Source organism: Apteryx rowi, unplaced genomic scaffold (assembly GCF_003343035.1).
Source record: "Apteryx rowi isolate R43461 unplaced genomic scaffold, aptRow1 scaffold_254, whole genome shotgun sequence".
NCBI classification, from domain to species: Eukaryota; Metazoa; Chordata; class Aves; order Apterygiformes; family Apterygidae; genus Apteryx; species Apteryx rowi.
This window is the reverse complement of record NW_020448908.1, coordinates 872,893-890,014: the sequence shown is the minus strand read 5'-3', so window position 1 is coordinate 890,014 and position 17,122 is coordinate 872,893. Positions and strand designations below refer to the sequence as shown.

The following is a 17,122-nucleotide window of genomic DNA, read 5'->3' as shown; positions in this document are numbered from 1 at the left end:
CATGCTATGCTTTAAATGGCAGGTGGGTCAGGACTGGAAGTTGCTGAAGAAATCCTTTTTAACACGAGTGTTGGTGACTTCTCATATGCCAGGAGAAAGAAGTCTGTGTTTCTAGGAAATTCAGCTGAGCCACAGAAGCCAAAAATGACCCAGTCCTATTCCCCTGACCACGAGCACTGATATGCGTTCTGTTGGGACTGGCAATATTTGGGGGAATTTTATCTCCAGGGGATTTAGTGCTTAGATGGTACCTCTAGGTATAAGACTTGGGAGTGCAGAAAGTCAGTGTGCTTCTTTGCAGCCTTTTGCAGGCATCAGATGTGTTTGCCCTGAAAAAAGAAGCTCTCTTCTTGCTTTCTTGTATGTTTGACAGCTCCTTGAGTGCCAGGTTTGCAAATTAATATCAAAACCTGTGTAATTTGAAAGCATTTTCCCCAGTCCTGTTCCCAGTAACTTCAGGCCATGTTAGTTGCTTGAATCAGTGTTTGCCTTGTGACAGTAATCACGATGCATAATCTCAATTAAACAGCAGAAAATGTCAAACATGACACACATCGCTTCCCACCCCCCAACCCATCTCTTTCTCTTTCGGGGCTGGACTACTGAAGGGGTGTCTAAAATTCAACCAATTCTGACAGCTGCTCTGTGCCAAAAGGCTTAACTTTCAAGATTCCAGAGATTCCTTTATTGTTTTCATTAATGCATACAACCCCCCATCCCATTCTCCTGTTAGACTTGCAGGAAGTGAAGAGCTGCACACAGGCCCCTTATTGTGAAGAAAATCCACAAAAACAGTGCTAATACAATATTCTCTTCAATGCATAAATTTCGTAGGAAAGGCATCAAATCTCGTGTGGGCTCGGACCCAAATAGATTTGTGCTTTATAAATAGAAAGTGTGCATTATAACAAACCAAATCTCTTGCTTTTCTGTCTCTGGGCCCAGGTAGGAGAGGAGGCTTGGATTGCAGTTAAGTCCACATGTCCTTGCAACTTCACTCTGCATTATGAAGTGGCATCGCGAGGCAACATTGTCCTTTCAGGACTGCAGCACAGTAACATCACCCAGCAGAGGAGCAAAAGAGCCACCAATCCCTTTGAGAAGAATGTTGATGTTGTGCATTCCCCAGGAACAGGTAGCTAGCATCAGATGTGCTACCTCTCCCTTATTTTCAGGGGAAAAAACCACYTTTCTGCAAAGTTTTCAAAGTATATTCTTTTTTTTTCAATTTGGTGCTCTTTAAAGGGCATAGAATAATTTTGTGCAAGCAAAATAGTAATATCCATTGCACACAAAATCATATAGAAAAATATAAATTTCTCCAAGAGGGAAAGCATAGTCTTTCTTAACATACATAGCCTTTGGGATCAGCTGAGTGGTAGGGAAGGAAGTGATGGGGCCAGGGAAACTTAGTAGATCAGTTGAGCTCAAACTGGGAAGATGATGATAGATGGACTGATAGCACAGATGAAGCTAGAGAAGATCATGCAGTTTGCATGGGGAAAGGAAATCATGTGAAGACTCCTAGCTTGTACAAGGGATAGCAGAGAGATACCAGATCCGGTGAATCCAGGGAACAAGAGGAGAAAGAATGATAGGCCTCAGAAGATGCACACCATGGCTGTCAATGGAAAAGTCTTTCTAGCCTTGTAACGTGTGCAACAGCAGCCAGCCTCAACTGGGAAAAGGAAAAGACACATCCCTAGGTGTACCCACCCAGCTTCTCGTAACCAGTGGTTTAAGAGTTTGTAAGAATCTGAGCTGTTGTATTTAATTGCTGCTAACAAACCTATCCTCCATCCTGTAATCCTTTTTCAAGCCCACTTATATTTTGCCCTCAGCAGCATTCTGTGGCAATAAATACTCTTTTGTTTATTTTATACCTATGGCTTGATAACGTCATTGTGTATTTCCTTGGATTTATGTCAGGAAAAAACACCAGGTAATCATTACCTATTCACCCTGTCCGTACCATTCATCAGCTTACACAAGGGAAAGGAGGGAGGGGAAGAGATGCTGAGCCCAAGACAAACTCGTGAAGCAGGAACAAGGCGAAGATGAAAGTCCTGGATGAGGAATTCTGTGCCTTGCAGCATTTAGAGGAGGCAGGGAGAGAGTGATTTTGATAGATAACACTGCATTTTCCAATTTATTTTTTAGCACCTACCAGTAATCCTGCAGCAGAGGTTGAAGTCTGCATGACATTCCTCCATTTCTCAGTAGTTCATAACATGGCTCCCTTTGGCCGTCTTCTGGTGTATTATGTCAGGGAAAACGGAGAAGGGGTCACAGACAGCCTGCAGTTCACTGTCAACTCCTCCTTTGAAAATCAGGTATTGGCAATGCAGCTAGTGGAGAGGAGGGGATGGTGTCTTGGTATTTTTCATAGTTTTATCTGCCGACTATGAGGTGAGATGACGGGATTTTATGTTAAACTCCTAGGTTGCAGTGGCGCTCTCAGCAAATGAGACCAGACCTGGTGATGTTGTGAACATCAAGGTCACAGCTGCCAAATCAAGCTGTGTCTGCATTGCCACTGTGGATAAGAGTGTCTACTTGCTGAAGACAGGTTTTCAGCTGACAGCCAGCCAGGTAAAAGGAAGCTTAAGGCGCTAATGTCTCTTTCCCTCTTAATACCAGTATCTGCACTTTCCCTTTAGTAAGAAACCCTTATACTTGGAAAGGCCAGCAGTCTCTTCCCTTTCTATGCAGGTTTTTCAAGAGCTTGCAGAGTATGATGTATCTGATGCTTTTGGAGCTCCCAAGGAAGAAGGGCATTTCTGGTGGCCAGGCATGTCCTCACGTAGACGCCGACGATCTTCTGTCTTTCCCTGGCACTGGGACATCACCAAGGATGCTCGCTTCGCATTTACAGTAGGAAGAATCAACCTCCACTTCTCTGTGGAGAGTCTTTGTTACTTTTATGTTTGCAGGATAATTTTTAGTTCCATAGGCTATTCCCTTTACACTTCTGAGGTTGTTTTTCTGGGGGTAGTCTGAAAAGTAATTTCCAAGAGCAAAGAGTACTCTTATTTCATCACAGATATGAGAGAAATGTGCTTTGACTTGGCCAATCTTGAGGAATGGGCCAGATTTCCAATTGGCTGAAGGAATCAGGCTGGGGCTTTGGAGGATCAGACAGGGAACCCGAAGGTTTCTCCTGTTATGTGTGACCTTACAGGTCTGTTCTGCAGTTACTTGGAAGGGAAGGGAAGGTGGAACATGAGCCTTTCCTTTGTAGCCTTTTCCATTTTAGATTATCCTTTGAAAATCCTGTAAACTTCTTCCCTGCCCCAGTTCTGGCAGCTGCTGTGGCCATCTGTGTGTAAGATCAGTTATGTTTTCTTTGTATTTTTGTTCAAATTATTACTTTAATGCTGTTTGTTTAAATAGTTATGCTAGTTTGGTTTCCTTCGATAGTTAAACTTGACCAGATTTAAAAAAAAAATTTTTCCTTTGATCTGTGCTGTGTATTTGCTTTAACTTTCAACCTGAGCATTTAAAACGAGTTAATTAGTTCTCCATGCACTAATCCATTTTTTTGTTGCTTGAGATACTAACAATGTAATCCTTTAAGTTAATCGGTCTTCTGTAGGTTTTAAGACGTGTTACTCTATTTCTTGCATTCCTTTTTATTAAAATTAACATTAAGTATATCTGATCTATTTGAAAAGTTCAGCATGTTAGCATGTTTCCTCCCTTCCAGCAGTTGCCCAGTAGAAACCATCCACCCTTTCAGACTCTGCTGACATCCTGCCTCTTTGCCTTCCACACCACTGCAGCACATAATCTCTTTTCCATGACTGTCTCTGCTGACTGCCTGAAACCGTGAGGACAAGCTATGTGAAAGGCCATGCTGTACTTGCCGTATGATTTATATTCTTTCCCTAGGCTTCCGTTACTGGCCACTCTTAAAGATAGACTGGCCTAGCAAGCCAGAGTCGCAGAACTAATGTTTTACGTACTTTCCATTCTTAATTCATGCCGATGCTAAATAATGATTCTCAGTTCCCCCAGATCTTCTATCCATTCGCTTTGTGCTTTCTGTATATTTAGCTAAACCGCTCTATTGTGTTGTCTTAAACCCCATAGTCTCCCACATATTCCTTCAGTGCTTCAATTTCTTAATCATAAAATCAAAATCCTCACTTAATACCCCCTGATGCAGGAAGCCCCACTTACTCTCCTCTCCCTGGTCTGTTAGGTTTCTTGCTCTGATGCCCTTTTTCTTATCGAGAGCTATAAACTCTTGGGAAGAGGTCTATATGCTGGTTTAGTAAAGAGCTGGTATGAGCGCCTTGCTGTATATCTGATTTGAAAAAATGGATGTGTATGTGAAAGAGAACAAAGTCCATTTTTCCTTTGGTGCCTGGGAACTGCTGTCTCCTATAAATAAGTGTATTTAGGGACAGAGCTAGCAGACAGTTTTCTTGTGAATTCTGTATTTTTACTGTAAAGCTGTGTGGACAGTTTCCATTTTGCTCGGCCTTCCTGGTAGAGCAGAACTGGTGATGTCTGGCATGAGGGCTGCCTGCTCGCTGTAGTGTAATATTCAAAGGGAAACACGTAGTAACTTTTCACCTGTAGTTTTCTGACAGTTGTACACATGGCCAGTAGTGCTAGATACTGGTGAAATGCATTTTTCAAGCAAACAAGAGCTTTCTTGTAAAACTCCTGCCTATAAAGCACCTACGTATTTTCACATTAGCAGTCGTTTTTATTTTCCATAAAGTTTTTTAAAAAATCCACAAGTTTCAGTTCAACTTTACCTTATAAATGTTGGGATGGGGGGGGGATTCCATTCAGAAAAGTCTTCATTGGTATACGCTGAATTTTTCTGTGTTGGTTTCTGTTTTGTGGTCTTCATGTTTATTGTCTAGGAAACTGGCTTGGTCGTAATGACAGATATAGTCAGCTTAAACCACAGACAGAATGGAGGCATGTACACAGATGAGGCTGTCCCAGCTTTTCAGCCGCATACTGGGACATTAGTGGCTACAATGCATTCTAAAATTGCACCGAGGTAATGTTTTTGTTGTCGTGTGTGCTGCTTGCGATACTCCTAGCTATTTTTTTTTCTATATTCTCAGTTGTTTCTCACCTCCCATGCCCCCAGGGAATTGCTTAGTTTAGTCAAGATTGGGTGGGGGAAGGAGGGAAACCCTCTTCAGTTGTCTTGATAGACCTAACAAAAATTATAACTGGAGGTACTTTCTTAAATTTAATTAATTCCAGAAAAATGCAAAGTAATGGTCTTTGAAAGGATCATTTGAAACTCTGCGTATCTCAACTGTCTGAGTTAGGTGCTGCTTCTCAGTATTTGCGGGCTAGCCCTCATTCTGCGCAGGGTCGCTTACTGCTCAGCTGGTGGTCAAAATAAATAAGGGATTGCACGAAGGAAAAGTTGCAAGTATTACAGATAGTGCTGCAAACTAAGGTTATGCCCTCCCGCTGGGTTCTGAACCACCTGGTGGCCTCTCTTAGAGTAAGTTTTGGAGATTTGTTCAGAAAGAGATAGTGAAGTATCACAGGTAGAAATATGGAACAAATTATGAAAATATTAGAGACCAAGACAGTTCCAAGTAAAAGAGAGGGAGAGGAATATGAAGTAGTGATCGTAGTACCTGTTAGTCTATGGCCGTGTCACGATGTCATGGGAATTCGCATGCTGTATGTGTTCCCTCTGTGCTTTTGCTTGGTGAAAGAATTTGGAACTTGGTGAAAACCATTATTTCTTAGACTATCTTCTTTATGTCTCCAGACTGTTTGATGTGTGTGTGAACAATGGGTTCGTTTGGAAAAGTTATGTTATTTGCATTATGAATGATACACACGTTCACTTTTTTATGATTCTGTGCTAGCTAGAGCTTTAGTTGGTTATTTGAGCTGCGTTCAAGTGATAGCATTGATTTATCAGTTATCGTTGTAACTGTCTTATTAAAAGGGTTCATTGCCAAGGATTTATTTCTTCTTCTAGCAGAGCAGAGAAGAAGAAAAGAACCTTCTTTCCTGAAACGTGGATTTGGCACTGCCTCAATGTCAGGTATCTACAGGGAATTCCCTTAATTATATCCAGTGTGTTGTATCCTTTTCAGCTACAGAAAACACAGCTCTTTAAAACCAACTAGGAGCTGCATTGGCATCCTCTGATTTTTACGTAGCTTTTCTTCATTACTGCTCTAAGCAAGAATCTTTCTTTATAAAACTTCTTCTAGTTTTGAAGTGAATTCTCTTACTTCAATTTATAACTATCAGTCTTGACTACCTTGCAGTCCATGTGTAGTTCACCGTGGGGTCACAAGCAGAGGAGTATCTTCAAGGAAGAAAAGGAACAAGAAGTTAGTTTCAACACATAAGTGAATTTCTAGGTTTTACTTACTTAGGGCAAGGGCGTATTGATAAGTTATTGAAAAGCAAGTGAGGATATAGCTTTGCAGTGATCAGCTACGCTGGATTATTCCATCCAGCTACGCTGAAACAGCTACGCTGTTGCGTAAGTTTGCCTCACAGTAAATGCAAGTCGGACTGTTCTTGCAATAAGAACGGACTGTAGGATATAAAGTGAGACCTCTCTTCTAGCTATACACTAGAACCTTCGTACGGGCCAGAGGTAGATGTACCACATACTTGCAAAAGCGAAGAGGAATGGGAAATCCTGCTAGAGTTTGCAATCAGGTGACAACACTAGCTCCACAGGGGTGCCTCTTTCCTTTTGCGATGGGGGATGAGTCTGGTCTGGAGTTGTATTTGGGCCCTAGGATAGTCTAGAAGTGCCAGCTTCAGCAGTTGCTAGCCTCTTCCGTCTTCTCAGCTCATGTTCTAGCATAGATAGCTTATGCTGTCGTGTAGAAATGATCCCGGAGCAATGTATGTGAGGAGACGGAGGCAGAATGGCTCCCTCAGTAAATGCTGGTGTAACCTAGCCGTGCACTAGTGAGTATTCTATATTGATTGCTTTTTGAATTGCACAGAGCCCTTCTTTTCCCTCTCATCTGATGCAAGATGCATCTCCCCCAAATCTTAATTTACTGTCCAGTAAATCACAGCCTGTACCTGGTACAACTGGAACTACAAAACGAGTAAACAGATAATTAATCTCTCCCAGAAACAGCACATCTAGGATAAAATATTTGAGGCAATTATTCGAGATTTCTCCAGGTTTACAAGTAAACTTTACTCTCAGTAAATTATTATAAATTAAATTTGACAGGAATTTACAGTAAGTGTATTCAAATCTGTTCAATTGAGCATGAAATATGCTTTGTAGGAATACACAAAGAATTTCAGAAGAGCCTGTTTGGGCCTCAACAAGCTGGGGCAGTTAATTATAAGTGGGAGAGTGTGGAATAAAAAGTTGTGGATTGCATTTTTCTCCACTTCATTTCACTATAAATAACTGAGCTGAGCATTGCTTGATTTCCACTCTCTTGGACAGGAAGAATTTTTTTTCTTCTACCATTTATAATTACAGTATACAACCCTCAAAAAAGAAACAAAAGCCTAATGTCAACTTCCCAAACCAATTCTAAAAATTCCTAGAGCCTGGCTGGAGGGTCTAATGGCTGGAAATGTATGTGTACTTTGGCCCCCCGCCCAGAAGAGTAAGTGCCCTCATGTGTGAAAATAATGTTAATGTTGGTTATGGGCTGAAATCCCAGAGGAAAGAACATCAGCTGCAACAAATTGTCCGGTTAAACAGGCTGGAATGCAGCCAGTTCTGGGGCTGGGACACCCTTCCACTTTACTCTTCAGGGCTGAAGCTTATGTTGCAGGTACCAGCTAACTAACTCCAGTTAGGACGAAGACCTAAGTATTAAGAAATTTGTGTGCTTACGAGAAGTTAAAATGCATGTGGCTTGACTGCATTAAGTTGTTTCCCAGGCTTTCCTCTCTGTAACCTGAGCTGGAGAACTATCTTCTTTGGACAGACTGCTTGGACTGAACTGGACTGAACCTAGCATACCTTTTCGAAGGCATAGTGAGCTCTAGGTTTTATCAAACTACTTGTTTTAATCTTTTCCTATTGTAATATCAATATGGAAACCTGTATGTGATATGCTGCCTATTTTATTAGCAGTTATCTTGGCCTAGGCTCGCTGAAAATTATGCAAAGAGTTGATTTAAATGGTGCAAGTAAAGGTATGTCATTGGAATCCTAAAACTTAAATAGCCTTCAGAGTAGAAAAGCACTGAAAACTATTATTCATTTTGTTCTGGATATGAATCAGTAGGTATTGCAGCACTGAAAGGCATGTTATGCTGCAGACCCCCAGAGCTTACTCTTAAGATCTCACTTTCTCATCTTCCATGCCAGCTAAGATGCATGTTGCTCTCAAAAGATTATGGAGTTAGCAGCATGTGTATCAAGCTCTGGGGAATAAATAAGAACTTGAGAGAAAACAACCTTAGGGTGTACTCATAACTGCACCAGTCATCCTGCCAGTTGAGCCATGAAATAGCTTTTGTTCTTGCTTTAGAGGAAATGTTTTCTGTTCCAGGCAAGGCCAAAGCTTCTTTGCAGGAGGCAAATAGCAAAGGCTGCAGAACAGAATTGAATTTATATTATTATAAAACATGGAAAAAGATACCAGCTTTATGATATCCTGTTGCGGTATGCACAGCAAAGCTAAATACCCCAAATAAAAATTTGTTTTTTAATATTTAGTTACAGCCCTCACTAGGGGAAAAAATGATTGTTGGGGAAATTTTCTATGAGCCAGACATACCAAAAATTGACCAAACAATATTTCTGAATCAAAATATGCCCCCCTGGACAAGCAGTTGCTGAACTTGGTAGCTGGAAAATTTCTCACTTGCCCTGATGTTCAAGCACGGTCTGTAATGTGGCAATGAATATAACAAGGACAATAGGTTTCAACAAAGATTGCTTTTATTTCACTAGCTGTTGAATAAACTATTGCTTAACTGTTTTTATCTAGGACTTCAATCTAGGAGTCTTTCTCTTTTTTCGCTTAGTATAGACATTTGCCTCTAAGAAAAGTGACCCTAAAACTAAGGTGCAAATCCCTGTGAAGCTTTTAATCTAGTAAGGATTGGTGTGTGAGATTCTGTGTTCTGCAGTAGCAACTGCTTGCTGTTCTGGTCACTACAGATATGCAAGCCTTGAGTCCTGCACAGGTCTCCGACTGTTACTTAGAAAGAAAACATTGAGCCTTCTTATAATCTGATGTCCRAAGCAGACACTGATGTTCCTGAGTCATAGATGATACTGTGTCATAAGTTTGATTTGGAGGGAATTCCCCAATTTGTTTGGCTCTGTGTGCTTCGGCTTCATTCAAAGGCATTTCATTAATCTGACCACCCCATTCCCTATTCTCTTTGGCAGTAATATATCGGGAGAAGCACAGCTGCATGTGGAAGTACCAGACTCGATCACTACGTGGATAACGGAAGCTGTGGGTCTGTCTGAAGAGAAGGGGTTGGGCATTGCCAGTCAAACAGAACTGAAGACATTTAAACCTTTCTTCATTGATTTCACCTTGCCATACCATGTCATCCGGGGGGAACAGACCAAAATCCCATTGACTGTCTACAATTACTTAGCTGTCTGTGTAGAGGTAACGGCCCCTTTATTTCTGTTGCTAAGTTAAGAAATTTTCTTTCATGATGAAACATAATTTAGTAAGTGATCTACAAGTTGCAGTAGATAAGGAATAGGGATAACAGTGATAAGCTCAGCATAAAAACTTTGAACAAGATAAAAATACTTCTTCGCAATACTAATAAAAGTTATTGCTTTATTAACTTTTAGTTTGAAACAACTGTAATGATCTGAAGTGTGTTGCAACACTTCAGAAATCCAAATACTGAAAAGTGTGATGAAGATAATTAGAAAACTCTCACTGAACCACAAAGAAGAATTTGCTTCTTAATTAGAAAGCCTCTTGAAGTAGTTTATTTTGAAAGAACATATTTTTTTCAAGACATGCTTTCTCTGTAGGTGATTTTTTTTTCTCAAATGCATTTTCTGTCTAGCTAGTATCATTCTGAACTTCTAGAATTATTGAGCTGAAAGTAATCCTGTCAGTTAAAATATAATGCTAGAAGGTTTGAAGAATTAATAATCTGTGCGTTCTATGGTGTTTTATTAAGCATCATTTTGTGATTTTTTTCAGATCTTTTACTTATATCTGTCACTTTTGCAGATGAAACTTGCAGTAAATGGCATTCAAAAATTTTCACAGGTTCATGTGAAGATTTCTGTTCCAAAAGGCATAAAGTTTGTTGGGCATCCTGGGAAACACCATCTGACAAGAAAGAAGTGTGTTGCCCCTGGGGAAGCTAAACCCACCTCTATCGTTTTGTCCTTCAATGAGCTTGGACTGAGCAACATCACTGGTAGTATAGAAATAAAAATACCTTCCTGCTTGAAGGAATTTTACAAGTGTTTCTTTTTATTCCTTTTTCAGAATAAAATTCTTACCTCCCCAGTACCCTGAAATGGAATTATTCGCTGCACCTGCTGCCAGCTTAGCTTTCAAACCTATTTATTTCTTACAAATGGATTCTTTAACTAGAACGCACTGAAGAGTTTGTTTGAACAAACTTCCAGAGATTCCCTTGTCTTCAGTATTCCTGTTGTGTGATATGTTGTCATGTATGGTTTGGACCTGTTACATCTACCTGAAGAGATCAGTCAACATTTTTAAGTAAAAGAAAAAAACAGATTCTTTAGATCTCTTCAGGCAAATAATTATAGGTAGTAAAATTTGTGTAACACTGGAAATTAGCAAAGAGTTTCTCTGTTATCCTCTGACTGTCCAAATACTTATGGAATAAAGATAATATAGCAAAGCTCTAGTTACAAAACACTTAATGTGTTGTTTATCAGCTGTATCTATTTAGTTTAGATCAGTGCTTTGAACTCCTGAAGATCTTCCTATCTTGAAATCTCTGCTGCTTCTTCTCTTCTCTTCTGTTTCGTAGCAAAAGCTTTTGCTTATGGTGGAACTAATTGCTGTCAGGATGGGATGCAGACCCTAAAGAACAGCAAACACTCAGAGGACAATTATATGGATAAAAGGACTCCAGTTGGGGTGGATTATGTTCGCAGTAGTGTTATTATTGAGGTAAGAAAATATGGCTTTGTAATAATTCAGAAAAAAATGTGATATATGCATGGGCAACTCATGAAAGTTCTTTGGTAGTAAATCAAACCTGAATAGGATTATAATGATCTTTGATTCATGGTATGTTTACGTGATTGCAAATAATCAGCTTTTGTGTTACATACACTGAAAGGGCCCATTTAGTTCTGTTGGTGAATCTTCTATACTGTGTAGAAGAAGAAGGGATAGAAATATACAGGCTATGTTTGCTCTGTCAGCCTAAGAAATATGATGTGATGTGAGGGTTTGGGGKTTTTTTTGGTAATGATTATCATATCTCTAGCTAACAGAATACAGTATAATCCCTTTTCTATAAAGGAYGTGAAACACTACTGCAGCAGAATTTTACTTATGTATTTTCTAAGTGAAATTGAATAGCTGTCGTAACTAATCCACTGTATTTTTATATATGGATTTCTGTCTTCATATAGCCAGAGGGACTGTCAAGAGAATACACATACAGTGTGTTTTTCTGCCCAAATGGTAAGTTCATAATTTGAATGAGATAATATTAAGTTTGTTTTAGTTATAAATAGAAACACGTGGCTTTATCCCATGGGGGGAAAAAAAAACCTCTTTGTTTCCATCTGTTCAGTAGAAAAATGAGTAAAGTTTTTATCCTGTCTGTGATTGATGAGTTATGGTGTGTAGAAGGAACTTTTGAATAAAGAGTCTTTCTTACCTGGCTGGCTAATTATGAATTTGGTCTAACTGCCCAAGTGATTTCTGGAAATGGCAATTAAATTCCTTTACTTTATGAAACAGTTTAAATATTCAGCACTGTGGACAGTAACTGTGGCTGTACTATATTTTTAGTTGATGTTTTAAAATTCAGTTCTGGAATCAGTATGTCCTTTCTGCCTGAGATTTGGATAGCTCAAGCTTGGCTCCACTAAGCTAAACAGAGATGCTTTTGACCACTGAATTTGAACTGAAAAATCATATACAGACTTCACAAGAAATCTAACTGACTGATATTGAACTGAAGTATCTTCTATATTGAAGAGGGTGTAAGTAGAAGATAGGAAGAAACACCTCCATATATTTTTATAGTTTGATTAAGAGAAGCTGGAAAAAAGAATGTGTATTTAAGAAGAGGAAAGGATCATCTGTTTAAATTTTAGCAATTAGCTATGGGTTATCTTTTAAGTATGTGAGTTCTAATTCTTACAACATTCCATTATTTTTCTGACTAGAGAAAATTCACATTTCTACGCCTAACAAATATGAGTACCAATACATGCAGAAACCTGCCCAGATGACACACTTTGACATTGCTGTGAAAGCACACAATGACGCTCACCTGGCCTTGTCCTCTGGTCCATATGACATGGCAGAGATGACTGAGATTGTTATTGGTGGACATCAAAATACTAAAACATGGATTTCCACCAGCAAAATGGGTGAGCCAGTGGTCAGCACGGACACAGCTGGTATCCTCTCCTGGGATGAATTCCGCAGCTTCTGGATCAGCTGGAAAAATGGAATTATCCAGGTAGTGAATATAGCTATGTAACAGTCTGGAAGCCTCTTGCTTTCTTAACTAGAGCTGGAGCACACATAAGGCAGATTTTCACTAGGCATGTGGTAGAAGGAGAAAGCTTCATTCCTGTCGCTTTTCTATATTAAATCTTGATCAGGCTGTTTTTATCAGAACACCTGTTTGCTTGTCATATTATACACTCAGCACCTCAGCCTTCAAAGCTGTTAGTGCTAGATACGTTGAAGGCATGGGGGGCCAGGCCTGTGGCACATATTCTGGAGTTATCTCATTAAATTCACTTAGGTTGTTTTGGGGGTGGGAAAGAGAAAGGGATCTGTTGATATATAATGTTGTTAGATGTTTGGTGCAGACATAGGTTACCGGGTCCAAGGGCACATGGCAGGCTGATCTCACATGCATGGGTTCTTGGAACTGCATGGGTTTTCTTTGTTCCTTTCAGGTTGGCCATGGTACTCGGGTGCTAAATGAATCTATTATTGTGGAGTGGACAGTCCCCAAACAGCTTGAGGTGAAGTACATTGGCTTTTCCACAGGCTGGGGGTCAATGGGAGAGTTTAAAATTTGGAGAAAAGAAGAGACTGATGAAAATCACAATGAAGCGTTTACTCTTGGAGTTCCCCACAACATAATTCCAGGATCAGAAAGAGCTACGGCTTCAATAATAGGTATCAATTATAAGGAGGTATCAATAGGTATTAGTTATCAAATATGAGGAGATACTTCCAGCTGTTATTTGCTTCTGACCAGTATTTGAGTAATATGGACCAGATAAAATAGTCATAGGCAGTTACAAAGGTACATACCACTTAATTCTAGGACAGAGAATTTTTTGTCTCAGTCACTTGTTTGAACCCCATCTGAGTTGATAGTGACTTAAAGTTGATACTGTCTGAGGCATCTTCAGAGGCCCTGTCTGTTAAGAGGCAGCATTTCATAGAATGCATAGTATGCATTTCATAATCACCATAATCACAAATTGTACTAACTGCCTCCTAAACTGGTAGTCTAAACTGAATACTCACAGATAATCAAAATCTGAAATGTGAAATTTCTTCTTTATTCCAGCAAGAACTTGAAGGGCTAAGACTGAAAATTTGAAGGATTTCCAATATTCTGCTACAGTTTATTTAAGCTGACTATGTGTAGCTAATAGAAACTAGTTTAGTCAGGTGGGTTTTAATCATAAGACATCAAAAAGAGGTAAAGCAGAATTCCTTGATACTGAACGTGTCACCTCCTTTTTCAAACAGGAGATGTGATGGGTCCTACACTAAACAACTTGGACAATCTTTTGCGATTACCATTTGGATGTGGAGAGCAGAACATGATCCATTTTGCTCCCAATGTTTTTGTCCTGAAATATCTGCAGAAAACCAAGCAACTCAGCCAGGAGGTGGAGAGTGAAGCTACCGATTATCTTGTTCAAGGTATCTCACTGAAAATACAGTTTATAGAAAGAGAAAAGGCTTGTAAGTTAGAAGAGTTTTACTGGTATTATCCTTTCTAATCAAGAGGATCYCAAGTGATAAGGATTCATCATGTCTTTAGTGTAATCTCACAGGTGAACAGATTTTGATGGCAAGATGTTTTCCCTTGATGATGTGTAGCCTACGTTTCCCTTTGATAACTCCTAGTTTACATAGTTATTGATTTATTGCTTTCTTAAGTAGCTTATTTCTCTGTGTTTACAAATTTCAGAAAGTCATGTAAAATTAAATTTAGTCAAGATCTATGTGTTTAGTTCTTTTATCCATATTCCTAAATTGTCTGTCCAGTCCTTGGATTGTTCACATTACTCTTCTCTGAACTTTCTCCAGTTTATCAGTATCTTCTCGGGAACAGTATATGCAGAATCAAAAGTTAGTATCCAAAGTAGTTATCCAAGAACCATGTAAAGAAAGCGCCTTTTTTTTTTTTCCCCCTCCCTGACCTTTCAGTGCCTTGTCCTATCTCTCTGAACAGCTCAAAGCAATCTATCTTTTTATGCACTGTTTTTCTTAACATTCAGTTGGGAAGAGTCATGCACAAAATAGTTTATAATTAAATGCAATTCTCAGGACAAGTAAGAATTCGGCAATCATTAATAAAAACAAGAATGACCCAGAGGGACATAGCTGTCTTGTATGTGAGTCAGACAATAGTCATGTCATGAAATCAGAGGTGACAGGGTTAGGTGGTTCTCCTCTGAAAATGTAAATATAAAATGTAATATATTCCTTGTATTCAGCAGCAAAAGCCCAGTGCTGCTTCCTTTGCCTGGTCACAGTTGTTTCACTTGTAATTTGCTATGCTTGCTGATAGCACTGAGAAAAAGGGAATTTTCTAATAGTCCGAGTTAGTTTTTCCTTTTCAGTATCATTTGGTTTTGTTTCTTTTTATGAATCTGCAAACCTTCCAGGATTTTGACTCCAAACTCTGCCTGTTTATTAACACTTAAGAAGAAATCCTCAAGAGTTTTAAATCTTTCTGTGTTTATTGGAGCCCTGCCAAGTATAAGGTTCAGATGGAAAAGTCTGTTTGTTCAATCTAGAAGGCTTTTGTGACTTACCAAACCAGAAAACTTTATTTCATCACTTAGCCATCCATCGTAGAACGTGCTGATACCCAACAATTCCCACATTTTCCCTAATCTTTAGAAGTGGCTTGAGCTGAGCTGATCAGTATTTTTTCTACTTTCCTATAATGCAGTTCTAAATAGGTGAACAGGTGAAAACCTTTCCAGTGCGTCTAAGCATCTAGAAGGGGTGTCTAGAAAATAGAAGGACAAGATTTCAGAAGAGCAAGCAGGACACAGAGCCTGTGGCATGACAAAACTAGCAAGCACAGAATAAGAACAACGGAGAATCAGTCAACCCCAATGAACATTAGAATAACAGAATAGAGAGAACTGCAAGACTGGTATAAAATATTGACTAATACCTATTTGCCCATCTAACATGCTGCAAGTGAATGTTTAGGAGCAATTAAAGGATGAACAGCTCTGCTTCAGTAGTAAATTGTCAGAGGCCTGTGTAGAAAAAAGCAGACTAATTTAATGCAACAGCTCTTGTTTGAAAAGAAGAATACCATTGCTTGTGCTTGCTGTCACATGCTTGTACATATCTCACAATCCCCAGTCAAAGACTTTTTCACTGCAGGAGCATCATTAATCTATAGGGTTTTGTTTCTCTCTCTGCCCACTTCTCAGACCGTTCTACCTGCATTCCCTATGAGCATCGAAAGGCTACAGAGCGACAGGAGAAAGTGTAGCAGTCATGGGCAGCCATTACTGAGAGATTGTGGAGCTGCCCATATCTAGAGAGGTCAACAAAGAAACCTGGTCCCTGGAAATGAAAAAGTAATTCATTCCCATAAAAATGTCATGCAGTGTGGAACTAAAAAGTCTATTTATGGGTCAGAGGATTAATCAGGCACTAAATGTCTCTCTGACCCAAAGCCTCTTGCACATGTTTGACATATCTCCATGCAAGAAATGTCCATTCTAACAGGTTTGATTCCAAGGGGCTTTTAAGAGATTTATCAAAATGTGTACTGTGTATTCCTCAATGTAGAGACTTGGCCTGCTTTGTTAGCATGTGCAGTTTGTGATTATAAGGTTTGAGAAGCAAATTGTTCTCCTGATAGGAACAGCGTTTTGACTGTCTCTATTTTCACTCTCAGAAGACATTCAGGTAGAAAGTTCTTCAACTTAATTATTATCTAAAATAGGCCTTATGTAAGCCAGAGCCAGTGTCTAGGAAGTGTTCACATACATTAAGATCACACATCAACCATCACATCTCAGAAGTAGTTGAAGTAAGATACAGCTGACAAGGTATATGTGTATATGCTAAGGGCTCCTAAATAAGTAAGGGCACAAGAAGGCAGCATGATTTTTGCCAATATCTTTCTCTGTTAAATGAGAGTTGTTACATCTTCCCCTCCTTTGGGATTTTGTCACTAAACAGTCAGCTGTTACTGTTGTATTATATTAAGTTCTCCCAAGCAGTAGCTTTGGAGAAAAATCTGAATCCTGTGATATCATTCAAGGAAATAGCTCCTCAGCTGCACAGTACTTTCAGTAAATAGAAGTAGATGGCTGTATGCTTAAGTAAAAATCTTTTTTTTAATATTGCACCTTGCTAAGGGCTATCAAATTTTAAATGTTTCTAGTGGCCAAAATGCAGGAGTTGATCTTTAATATAAAGTGTTTCAGGAACTTAACTTTCTAATCATTTTTTGGATAGATGTGCTGCTCAGTAAGAGGCTAACAGCTGGAGAAATGATGTTTCTTTCATTTGTCTTTGGGAGGTATATGTAGACTTAAAGATGCTAGCCCAAAAGGATTTCTGAATAAGCTCTAGCATATGTACACAGAGCTGGCTGTATCACACACAGCAAAATAAGAGGTTGCCTTGGGCAGCAGAATCCCTTACACTAGTGCCAGATGTTCTCAGTCTTCATTCACTTTAAATACTTGTTTTTCTCTGTGTGAGGATTTTGGACTCCC

The 17,122-nt window shown here is 39.4% G+C and overlaps 1 protein-coding gene across 1 annotated transcript in view; it reads left to right on the top strand.

Moving 5' to 3' along the window:
* Window positions 1–17,122, top strand: part of CPAMD8 (C3 and PZP like, alpha-2-macroglobulin domain containing 8) — a 57,061-nt gene that overhangs the window by 12,243 nt on the left and 27,696 nt on the right. Inside the window, exons 14-26 of the mRNA XM_026067109.1 lie at window positions 946–1,135; window positions 2,161–2,333; window positions 2,443–2,592; window positions 2,713–2,874; window positions 4,881–5,023; window positions 5,978–6,043; window positions 9,347–9,578; window positions 10,167–10,359; window positions 10,948–11,090; window positions 11,561–11,612; window positions 12,326–12,624; window positions 13,073–13,298; window positions 13,884–14,060. Of these exons, the coding sequence (XP_025922894.1) occupies window positions 946–1,135; window positions 2,161–2,333; window positions 2,443–2,592; window positions 2,713–2,874; window positions 4,881–5,023; window positions 5,978–6,043; window positions 9,347–9,578; window positions 10,167–10,359; window positions 10,948–11,090; window positions 11,561–11,612; window positions 12,326–12,624; window positions 13,073–13,298; window positions 13,884–14,060 (2,206 nt within the window). The remainder of the gene's footprint in view (window positions 1–945; window positions 1,136–2,160; window positions 2,334–2,442; window positions 2,593–2,712; window positions 2,875–4,880; window positions 5,024–5,977; window positions 6,044–9,346; window positions 9,579–10,166; window positions 10,360–10,947; window positions 11,091–11,560; window positions 11,613–12,325; window positions 12,625–13,072; window positions 13,299–13,883; window positions 14,061–17,122) is intronic.